This window comes from Eurypyga helias, unplaced genomic scaffold, assembly GCF_000690775.1.
Source record: "Eurypyga helias isolate BGI_N326 unplaced genomic scaffold, ASM69077v1 scaffold40153, whole genome shotgun sequence".
Lineage (NCBI taxonomy): Eukaryota > Metazoa > Chordata > Aves > Eurypygiformes > Eurypygidae > Eurypyga > Eurypyga helias.
Window position 1 is genome coordinate 1 of NW_010242526.1, and position 10,811 is coordinate 10,811.

At 40.3% G+C, this 10,811-nt stretch overlaps 1 protein-coding gene across 1 annotated transcript; it reads left to right on the top strand.

The window, feature by feature from the left end:
- Positions 1–489: 489 nt before the first annotated feature.
- On the top strand, positions 490–10,585 carry LOC104507741 (nuclease EXOG, mitochondrial-like; the record flags this gene model as incomplete). Its single annotated transcript, XM_010149110.1, has 5 exons — positions 490–639; positions 4,122–4,261; positions 6,029–6,105; positions 9,285–9,399; positions 10,487–10,585. Coding segments are annotated over 5 exons (581 nt in total), but the record flags the coding sequence as incomplete, so codon positions are not given.
- Positions 10,586–10,811: the final 226 nt, after the last annotated feature.

Below are 10,811 nucleotides of genomic sequence, written 5' to 3' on the forward strand. Positions count from 1 at the left end.
CAACCCAAATGATTCTATGATTCAGGAGAGTGTAAGTGTTCCCAGTGAGGGCAGGACTCATGCTTGTGCTTAACTCGCACTTCTCAGTTTGTGAGTTAGAGTGCATTTTCCAGCTCTGAAGAGTGAAATGTGTGTGTTGATCTCCAGTGTCTGTAACTCTTTGTTGCCTGATTTGTCCCTAAATACCTGATAACTTTTCTTCTGAAGGTCAGCCCAGAGTGACTGCTATGTACGTGTGCATAGGCATTAGAGTGGATAAGTTGGTCCTAGAGCTGAGATCCTCATGTGAGGACACAATAAAACACAGCTTTTTTTGTGCAAGGCAGTTTGACTGGGTAGCTCTCTTAATGTTTTTATAGGTCTTAATTGTGGCAGTAACCTCAAGTCATTCTTTATACAGTATGTTTACATCCACTGAGATACTTTTCTTACTGTCTTGTTTTGGACCACATTTAATCTTTGGATGGCTTTCTATTTTTTTTCTCCTAGAACCAGTAGAAGAGTCTCTGCTGGAAAAATATGGATTCCCTGAAGCTGGAACAGAGACCAGATGTTACACAAATCATGCACTGTCTTATGACCAGGCAAAACGGGTGCCTAGATGGGTGATTGAACATATTTCAAAACAGAAGACGCTGGGTATGTAGGTATTTATTACGTCTCTTTATGATGCCAAGAATGGACTTTGCTGTTCACCGAAGGTGGACCTAGGAGCAGGCAGGGAGAAAAATCCTATAGTGGTCTCTAGGAATGTGTTTTTCCACCCATTGACAATCTCATTGGAGGCAGCAGGCTTCTGGGTGGATGTCAGCTTCATGACAGTATTAAGACTGATGTTGCCAGTGCTGAAAAAGAGATCTGTCACTGCAGGTTGGCAGACCTCTTCCGTATTTTCTTGTTGGGCCTAGTCTGGTATTGAGTGTACAGTGGCCTGAGGCCTGCAAGATACACTTGGCCGAAGGGCTGAGTGTGAAAGGGAGAAATGAAGAACTAGTGCCACCTCCTGTGTGAGATTTCTGTTAATGAATTTATGGAACAGGGTGTATGCACCAGATCAATATAGCTGTGTCAGTGTAAGTACTCTTAAGTCATGTCACAGGAGGGAAGCTTAACTTACCTCTTCCAAACATGAATGGAGAGAAGATGAAATACTGAAAACTAAACTTTCCTTACGTGATTCCGACCCGCAGAGTTCAGTGTTATTGCTCAAGTGTGTAAAAATTGTTTTTGCTTCCTTAGCTAGTGTTGCTAGTTCTGTGGTCCAGTTCATGTCAGTTTAGGTACTGCCCCATATGTGTGAACTCTTGTGGAGTCAGTGCCTTTACTGGCCAGACTCTTTCATCTACAGATCTTAGAGATTTGCTCAGAATGGGAACTAAAGTTGAATATCCTTTTGTGAGATAAAAATGGAGGAAAGGGCATCAACAGTTGTAATTGTTCAAAGCTAGATAGGGCATTACCTACTCGCTGCAGCCATTATTGACTTGGCTGCAGTTCTGTTGTATTTTCTGACATGCATTATCTAATGCTTTCTCCCCTGTTCTTTATGCAAGACAGATGCTCAGTGATTTTTTGCTGTCCGTGGTGAATGAAATATGAGTGGTATACAGTCATTGTAAATTAAGTTTATAGCATTAGTTCAGTTTTTATAAGGTAAATGATTAGTAATGGAGGTAACTATAATTGTAAAATGTTTTATGAATGCAGTAGCCCTCTAAATATATCTTAATTACTGTCTTCAAATTACCTTTCAAAATTAAAAGCGTGATCCTGAAAATATTTACAACCGCCCCCTAAGTAGAATCATTGATTCCACTTCTTTCTGAGAAGAAAGCAGTAATTCCAGGCATACTTTCAAGTGGGCCTTAACAGCCAAACTGCTAAAATGTTTTCCAAACGATCAGATACAACTAACCTGCAGGTTGAAATTAAGCTTCTTGAGGCATTTAGCTCTGATTTATGTCTGATAGCTATTCTAACTGAGATTTGAGGCAGAACTGTGTTGTTTGGGGAAGGCTACAAAACCCTTCCATGTCCTGGAGTTTTGAAAGGACATGATATAAAAAAATGTATTTTATTGGTAAGTACATAAGTGTTTAAAAAACCTGGTGGAAAGAAATTAGCTTTACATGTAAATGAGATGTACAAAACTGGCTACAGAAGAAATCAGCCATTTTTATCAAAGCAGTGAACAGAGGATAAATGAGGATATATTTTTTCCATCTTTCAAGTTTGATTAGTAAATTACACTTTGTTTTAAATATTGAGATGAAATACGACTTTTTTACAAAAAAATTCTGTTGTTCTGCATACTGATAAACTTGTCAGTGTTGCTTCCAAAACATCAATCCCTTGTTAAAATATCATGTCATGTGCTTTACCAAAAAAGAGAAGTGCAGCTGCTTCCTTCTACCTGCACTGCATAAAGGTGCTGTGACATCCTCTCTGCCTGCTTTGACATCTTTTCCATGGACCTATGCACAGATGGTCAGCAAAGAGGAGGAAATTACTTACAGGCACTGCTTTGCAAGAGGTGCATTATCCATATGCATGCTCGTTTTCCACCCCTTTCCTTCTTCCTTGTGGTCCTTGCATATTCCTGGGTTCTTCGGAGAGCATGTACTGCACTTCGTTCTCAGTCTGGAGTGCAGGGAAGCGTAGGGTGAGGGTGTGCTCAGTGACAATACTGACAGGGTGAAAAAGCCAGAGTGCCTGCAGTTTGTGTGTGTGCACAGCCAGCAATAGGAGAAAGAATAGTTTCAACAACTAGCAGTGATCACTGCTGAAAATTGCCCCTCACATTGTATGACAACAGGAATGTTTTATGAAGTGCTGAGTTTGAGGAAAGTGTCTGGTGTGTACAGGCTCTGATTCATGCTTAAATGAAAAGAGACTGTATAATGCTCCTGTATATTGCATGTGTGAAATCATGCCTAAGATGACACCCTGAATTTTATGAAGAAAATAAGTCAGTATGCTGTAGATACTTTGAATTACATTGTCATTTTGGGGGAAAAAAGTGTGGGAACAGTGATGATGCTCTAAGCCAATTATTTTCCTCACTCTGCTGCTGCCTGTGTGGAGCTGTTGCACAGGCACAGCTGAGTCAGTCCTTGCACCTGCCTCCACTGCTTCTCTGGAGCACCTTCCTTAACTGTGGATGTTCCTGGCTTCCATGCAATTCTCTAAGAAATATGTTGTCTTACTGGAGGTTGTCAGTGCCAGAATAATTAATGCAAGTCTCTTCCGGCCATCATTTTTTCAAGGAAGCAGTTTTTGGAATGAAGTGGTCTCAGAGTTGCAGCCCACTCAGAGTAATTTGTTTTCGAAGGAGTTGACTGGTACTTCACACAGTGCAAGGACACAAACGTAGGTGTATGGCCGGTAAACCTGGGAAGAAGGCACAGGCTCCCCAGCAAAGAGAGCAGTGTAGAGTGGGCTGCTGTCTCTGCAGCAGTTAGGCTAGTTGCCTCCACAACCATCCCCCAAAAATATTTTGTCTGCCAGAAGACTTTAGGCCTAGTCATTTTTATGCACAATTTCCAAATTTCTGGAAAGACAGAAAGGAAATCTTGGAAAGGAACAGGAAAGCTCTACAATTATTTCTGTGCCCATGAAGATCAAAAGACTTTCTCTTGAATGGTTTTATTATTTTACGAAGTGTAACTTTATCAAGATACACTCATTCTACTTCCAGGCTAGATTTGGAAAAAGAAGAAATAGTTGTAGTGGATGAAACCTAAAAATAGAATTGCAGCTGGTGTAGATCTGTATATCTTGTCCTAAAATTGAATCTATATTGGTTTATATATTTAGCAATCTTGCCTTTAATATTGATCTGTGTTTGTCATAAGGCTAAAGTACTTTGCTTTTGTTTTTTCTCTATAAAACAGTAAGCCTGTTAGAAGTTTTACTGCATAGTGGGGAAGAATTTAGAACTGGAGCACAGATTTTTAAGCAGAATTTTTTTTTTTTATGGTTGAGGAGAAAAATATCCCATTTAGTGTAACGTGTTGAATCCTTAAGCTTGGGTCATTTGGCAAGATATGACAGAACCGGTTCATTTTGTCTTGTTACGATGGTTTAATAGTAACCTAACAACTTAGTGTGTTGTTCTTCAGGCAATGCGGACCGAAGGCACTGTAAATTCCGACCAGATCCTAACATCCCTCTGATGTTTAGTGCTGTCAATGAAGACTACCTTGGGAGCGGATGGTCACGAGGACACATGGCGCCAGCAGGAGATAACAAGTTTTCAACAGTATGGGGTTTTTTTTCTTTCTTTTTAATTTGTGTTTATCAGTTTGAAAGGGTCAAAAGACCCTTAGAAGTAATGTGTAGTGTTCCTTTTGCAGTTTTTTTTGAGATGGAACATGATCTCCTTATGGATACACAGACCTGGACTTGGAGTTACAAGGTCCGTTCATGACTGAGCACTGTAGGATGCTCTCGCAGTCTGCTTCAGGCGTCTAAATCAGGTGCATCCTCTGGTGACATACCTCTCTCCATTAAATCACACCTAGGTTAGCTTGTTAGGCAGAGTGGCTGTGAGTATGTCTTCTACAGTATAGTGTTAATTAAGCAAGTCTTCTCAACCTCTAGTATGTCACGTTTTCTACCTGTGAAATGATCTTTACCAAACATACCTAGACAGTGCCTTCTGAAGCTCAGTTAAAGGGAAACAGGGAACGATGACTTCATTCTGGCCCACAGGTGCTGAGATGTTTAAGGCTAGATTGAGCAAAGCAAAGATGCTGTTAAGTACTGTTCCATATTGGCAAGGGGATTGCCTGGATGATTTAAAAGGCTTTTTCCTTTCTGGCAATGTGTATGAGGTAAATTAGGACCTTCTTTTCCCATAGTTCTTTCAGTCTATAAAATGTCTTCACCTGCCATTTATTTGAGTTGTAAGAAAAGTGTGCCCTAATGCTTTGGCTAACTAACAAAGCAGCCTTGGATTTATTGGATCCTCTTGTGAAATGTGCCTAATGCAGCAATTTGTCAATTAAGAAGCAGTCTGAATTTGTGTTTCTGCCAGGCAGAATAGTATGCAGTGGGGTACAGTGACAGTGCAGTGGCATGTGGTGGGTGAAGAACCGGTTGTTTTATTTCTGTTGGAAGTGCCTCTGTGGTTATTTATTTGTGGTAACTGGGGAGGTTTTGTTGCTGAGCTACCTGTACAGAGATACCAGGCCTGGCTTGAAATGCAGTAGAGGTGATACAGGCTTCTCAAATGCAGGGTTATAAAAATTTAATTTCACCGTTTAACTAGTGCAGGTAGTGTTTGCTCATTATCCTAAGGAGATCTGTCAGCCCCTTCACTTTGAAGAAATAGCATGTGAAAAATACTGACGAGGGCAGGACCTATGAAGATTCTGGGTTAAGGTCTTGGAATTTTTTTCTCCTATATTTCCCTGCATGTGGGTAGTTTTTTAGTGCCAGGTCCTTCGCACCTGGAGATACGTGGACTTCAGTTCAGTGAGGTTTATGACGCTTCTTTTAAAAGATAAAATCAAGTAGATATGTAGATGTTTGACCATTATGGACTCATAAATCATTTTGCCGGCTCCATGTTATATATTTGTAATACAGTGATGAATGTTTTTAATAAAACCTTTTCTTGTAAGGAAAAGAAAAAGCTAGCCATTAGGCAGTCAAATAAATGAAAAGCATGGGAAAGCCTCCTTCCTATTCAAAAAGAAGAGCAGGTAGTTACTTCCGAAGATGTTACAAAACTGACACTGGGTGACATGGTAATTCCTGTGCCTCTAGAACTGGACGTTCTTGTGCTATGTTTCTGTCAAAAAAAAAAAAAAAATTAGACACTTATTGCAAGGTTTGCACCTTAGTTATGCACCTATTAATCCAAAATAATTTTGTAGATATTGTGACTTAGGTTTTATGTGACCTTTTTAACTTGATAATGTTAATACAAAACTAGAAATAGATTCTGACCCAAAAATGTCTAAAATATGTTTTCAGATCTAAATGTTTCAATTTAATTATATTATTTTCTTTCTCTATGCAGAGAGCTATGGCTGAAACGTTTTATCTGTCCAACATCGTGCCTCAGAATTATGAAAATAACGCTGGATTTTGGAATAGGTGAGAAATTATTTGTAAGTAATAGAAAAATACCAGGCAGTAGCATAAATCATCAGTGCTGTATTTATAAAGCTTCTTCACAATCAAGTGTTCTAGAGCACTTTACAGGCAGTCTGTTAACATTGTAGGAACTTTCTCTTGACATGATAGGCAGCTCAGTCCTCGCAGTGCAAGAACAGTGTAACAGCTACTTTAGTTCTTTATTCAGTCAGACTGTAGAGGATGTTTATTTAGAATAGGTAAAATTACTTCTTCTGGCTAATGTGTGTCAAGGTACCAGGCTTAACATCTCTGTCCTTAAGGAAAATTCAGTAGAAGCAAGGATTTAGGTCTTGCTTTAACATCTCTTCCTCAAAAAAGCACTTCCAGTGTGAGAGTATTCACATCTCTGTATGTGGACATTGGCTCGCTTTGAATTGGAGAACAGAGCGCTCCCCACTGGGTCGTGACTACTTCTGGTCTGCGGTGTTTCTTCAAGTGCTGGCTTCCAAGCAGCAGTCAGGCAGGTTCTCTGTCACTTGTGAGCGCTGACTGGCTCAGCTTTGAGGTGAAGTAAGTGGTTGATATATTCAAACTTTCTTTGTGTAGGAGTTTTATTCTTTCCTTCCTTTGAGCAGAGAAAAAGATGAATAGAAGTAGCATTCATCCAGTCCTTCTTGCATAGGACCTACAGAATGTTAAGACTCAGAAACAGGAAGGGAAAATGATGAATTTCGCAAGGTTTGCCCAAGGGAAGGTTAGCAAAATTATGCACAGTATTGTACTAAAAATCTGTCAAAAATGCACCATCATTCAACTACGCACTGCTTTCCACCTTTTACAAGAACGCATATAAAATCATATGAGGCATTCAGTAAGGTTCTACTGGGTTTTAGACAAATAAAATGCCCTAAAATTTTAGAAGATTTTTTTTTAATTTGTTTTAATTCCTGAAGTATTCGAGTATAGAATTTCCTTATACTAAAGCTAGGCATTTGTACCAGTTCAAGGTTGGAAACGCTCTTTATTTTCCTTGAGCAGGATCTCTGCCTAATCAGGAGATCATGGGGAGCATTTGAAAATTTCCACTGGCACTATGAGCCCCACAATTTAAGCAGCTATTATCACTTTCTCCCAACCCCACCACCCTATCCCCACAGTTTAAATACCTGATCAAGGTACTTGTACCACTTGTTTAGTGATAAATAGTTTTAAGAACACCATGTTTCATGTGTGTGGTATCCCTTCCTGGATTCAGTACTCCCTTTCTCTTTTCTTAATTGCTTTCTTTTTGAATTGTCTTCTGAGGTGCGGGTAGACAATACAGCTTAGTCAATTTAACCATCTCTTTTTTTCAAGTAATATTTGCCCTCCAGCCATGTGTTTTGCTGCTTTCCCAGTTCAGCTCTGGTAGTAGCCTGGCTGCAGTCAATTCCATTTGCTAACCCAGTTAAACAGATTGGCATTTTGTTTTGCTTGGTTATGTTTCCGCCAGATTAGAAAATTGGATCCACTGGTGAGATGAATGCCAGAGCCAACACAGAAGATAGAGTAGGACTGTTCAGCTGGGGCAGACAAGGGGAGCAGTAGGAAAGGGGAGAGCAAGACTGCATCTTTCAGCAAGCTATTAGATAGTAAGCTATTAGATTGGTTCAGTGGTGTGGTCTAACTGCACCTTAGTATTTATTCCTCATTCTCTTCCCACCAACATGCATGCTGCTTTCTTTCCTGATGTTTAACTCTAGTTTTCTGTCTTGTTCTGAGTGGGATTTCATGGTCACTGTAATCTGATCTCTGTCCCTGCTGCCGCCGAAAGCAGTTTGCTCCCTAGCTGTGTTTATTCCCATTCTTTCCTTGTGCCAGGTGGTGTTTGTATTACTGTCCCCTGAGACAGCCTGAGGAGCTGAGCTGCTTGGAAGCAAAGCTGACAACAGCAGGAAAAAAATCAGTTTGTGGTCAATGCTTTGGCTTGTCACATGGCAGCTCACTATTACCAGAGAAGAAAGGGCTCATTCCTAAAAAAAAAGTGTGAGCTATCTAACTCACTAACCCAGCACGAAAAAAAGCCTGGTTTCGTTCAGGGTGACTGACAGATGAAGAGTGCTAAAGGTGGCCCAAGTGAGAGGTGTGAAGAAGAGGGATGAGACAGAAAAGGGGGTGAAACCTTCACCTTTCAGAGACAGCCAGTTTAGCTGAATTCATCCTGTTCTGGTCTGTTTGTCCATTTGGGTAGCTATCTAACTCACTAACCCAGCACGAAAAAAAGCCTGGTTTCGTTCAGGGTGACTGACAGATGAAGAGTGCTAAAGGTGGCCCAAGTGAGAGGTGTGAAGAAGAGGGATGAGACAGAAAAGGGGGTGAAACCTTCACCTTTCAGAGACAGCCAGTTTAGCTGAATTCATCCTGTTCTGGTCTGTTTGTCCATTTGGGTGAAGGAGTGAAGTGCCACTCTGTCTCCAGTAAAGGCCCAATAAATGCTCACTGCTTGTGATTTCCGTAACACTGGGGGTGTTAGATCAAAGACAGGCTATCATTTTTCTTTTATGTAAAATAGACATGATCCAGAAACCTTCTTATTTGGGGGAATATTTTATGCTCTAAATAGAATCAATTAGTTTAAAAAGCAAAAATAATACTAGTATTTCCTGGAGTTACTACTTTATTTTTAAGTAGTTCCATAGAAAAAAAACCAATAAGTGGACTGTGGGAATGACACACAGAACCATTTCCTAAGTACTTCAAGCTGCAGTAAGAGTTGTCTGTTGCAGGACATGGATTTCTTGGGAGGGGACATACATATCCAATAATATGGTAGAACCTTTCGAAGCAAGAATGCCACAACCTGCTGTTTAAAACAAGTATCTTACTAATCCCAAGTGACCATCAGCAGTATCTGTCTAGTGTCCAGTGTGGGAGGAAGTAGAGAATTCAGGTTTTCAGGACAGGTGGTAAGGCTACAGAAACTATTTTCCAATGTGTGTGCTAACACATCCCTGTCTGTCAAGAAGTGAACCCGGGACAAGTGGAAAGCATGACTTGGGCCTGCATTTTACTTTCTTTGGCTTGTGAGTCAGTCATGTGAGTTTGGAAAACTGCTCCCAAACCGTCAGTGGTTCATCATGCCCTTCACAGTATGTTTCAGAGGTTAGTATGTTAAATTTTCCCAGCTGACTTTATCCTATCTGACAAATATGTTCCAGAATGGAAATGTATTGTCGGGAATTGACCGAGAGATTTGAGGATGTTTGGGTAGTTTCTGGGCCTCTGACCTTGCCTCAAACAAATGATGATGGAAAGAAGAGCGTTACTTATCAGGTATGTATGTATGTATGTTGCTGGGTTTTCAGTGCAGTCATAAAACTTTAATTAGTTAGTTTGCTTGTTTATTTATTTAAATTTGATACTGTAGCTTGATAAAACAAAGTTAAACATCCTAGTGCATACAAAATATATTAAATGTCCAGTACTTGTTGGGACAAGTTCAGTAGAGATACTACATCTTGCCTACAGAGCTAACTGGTTACAGTCTGCAGTAAAGAAAGGCTTCATTCAGGTTCAGTAGGTTTTAGTGAATGCATTATAACCACTGGCCCATGGTACTGGTACCCCCTAGCTTCTTTTGGTCCCCCATTTTTACTACCTGCTTAAAATACTCTGAAGATTTAGGATTGATCATACACAGTCTCGAGAAACCTTCACTGATAGATAGGAAAGTCTCTCAAGTTAAAAGGTGAATTTATTGTTGCTTAGCCTGACTTACTCTTTGTAAACATGCATTTAGACATCTGTAGGATCTGAGCATAGTAAGGTATTTGAGGGAGAGAGTATTACCTTCTGCCCCTGCTGTAATGAGATATTATTGCTGGTTTTAGTTGCTAGATGAAAGCTAGCATAATGCAAATGATAAATGCTGTATTTTATGCCTCTTGAAAAGACACTTTTCTGTGAAAATAAGTACTCAGCTCAACTGCAGCTTCAGCTTGTGAGTGATTCAGCTGTCCAACTAGTTCTCTGAGGAGCAATGAATGCACTCGCAATAAACAAACCCCTGTTTCAGAGGGATATGAGAGACACAAAAGACAGAGAGGTTCAGCTTTCAACACTGGCTTGTTTAGTGGTAAGATTTAGGCACTATTTCTCCATTACAAATACACAGCTGATTTCCATTTGATTGAATTTGAAGCTCAGTCATGATAGAATGTAATTTTCCTGTTTGCTTCTACCTTTTTATGTCTTGAAAAACTGTCCCTCGTGTCCCCACCTGCACATCTCTATAACCTTGACTGTGATGAAATCACAACTTTGGCTTGGGGTTTGGTGGTGGGTTTTTTTTTTTTTCCAGACAGTCGTATGTTATGCACATGAAAAAGCAGTAATAATGATTTGTGGTTTTCATGTTCAGTTGGCAGTTCCGACCATCTCTGTGAGGAAGGTGACAACTGTCCTCGTTTTCAGGCGGATAAATGAGTCATGGTTAGGGGATGTGACCAATGCCACATAAGTGAGTGGCAAAACTGGCTTTAGGCCAACAGTGGTCCCTTGCCACCCAGAGGGAAGGTGCTGACTTTGCTATTATGCATTATACTTTCCAGCCCTTTCCCTTGTCTGCCAGTGCTGGTGACTGTCAGATCCTTCCACCAAATGCTTAATTACCCAGGGCAATAGAAAACCATCCGTACTGGACTTTATTTGCTTGCAGGGCTTGTGTCATAGAATCATAGAATGGT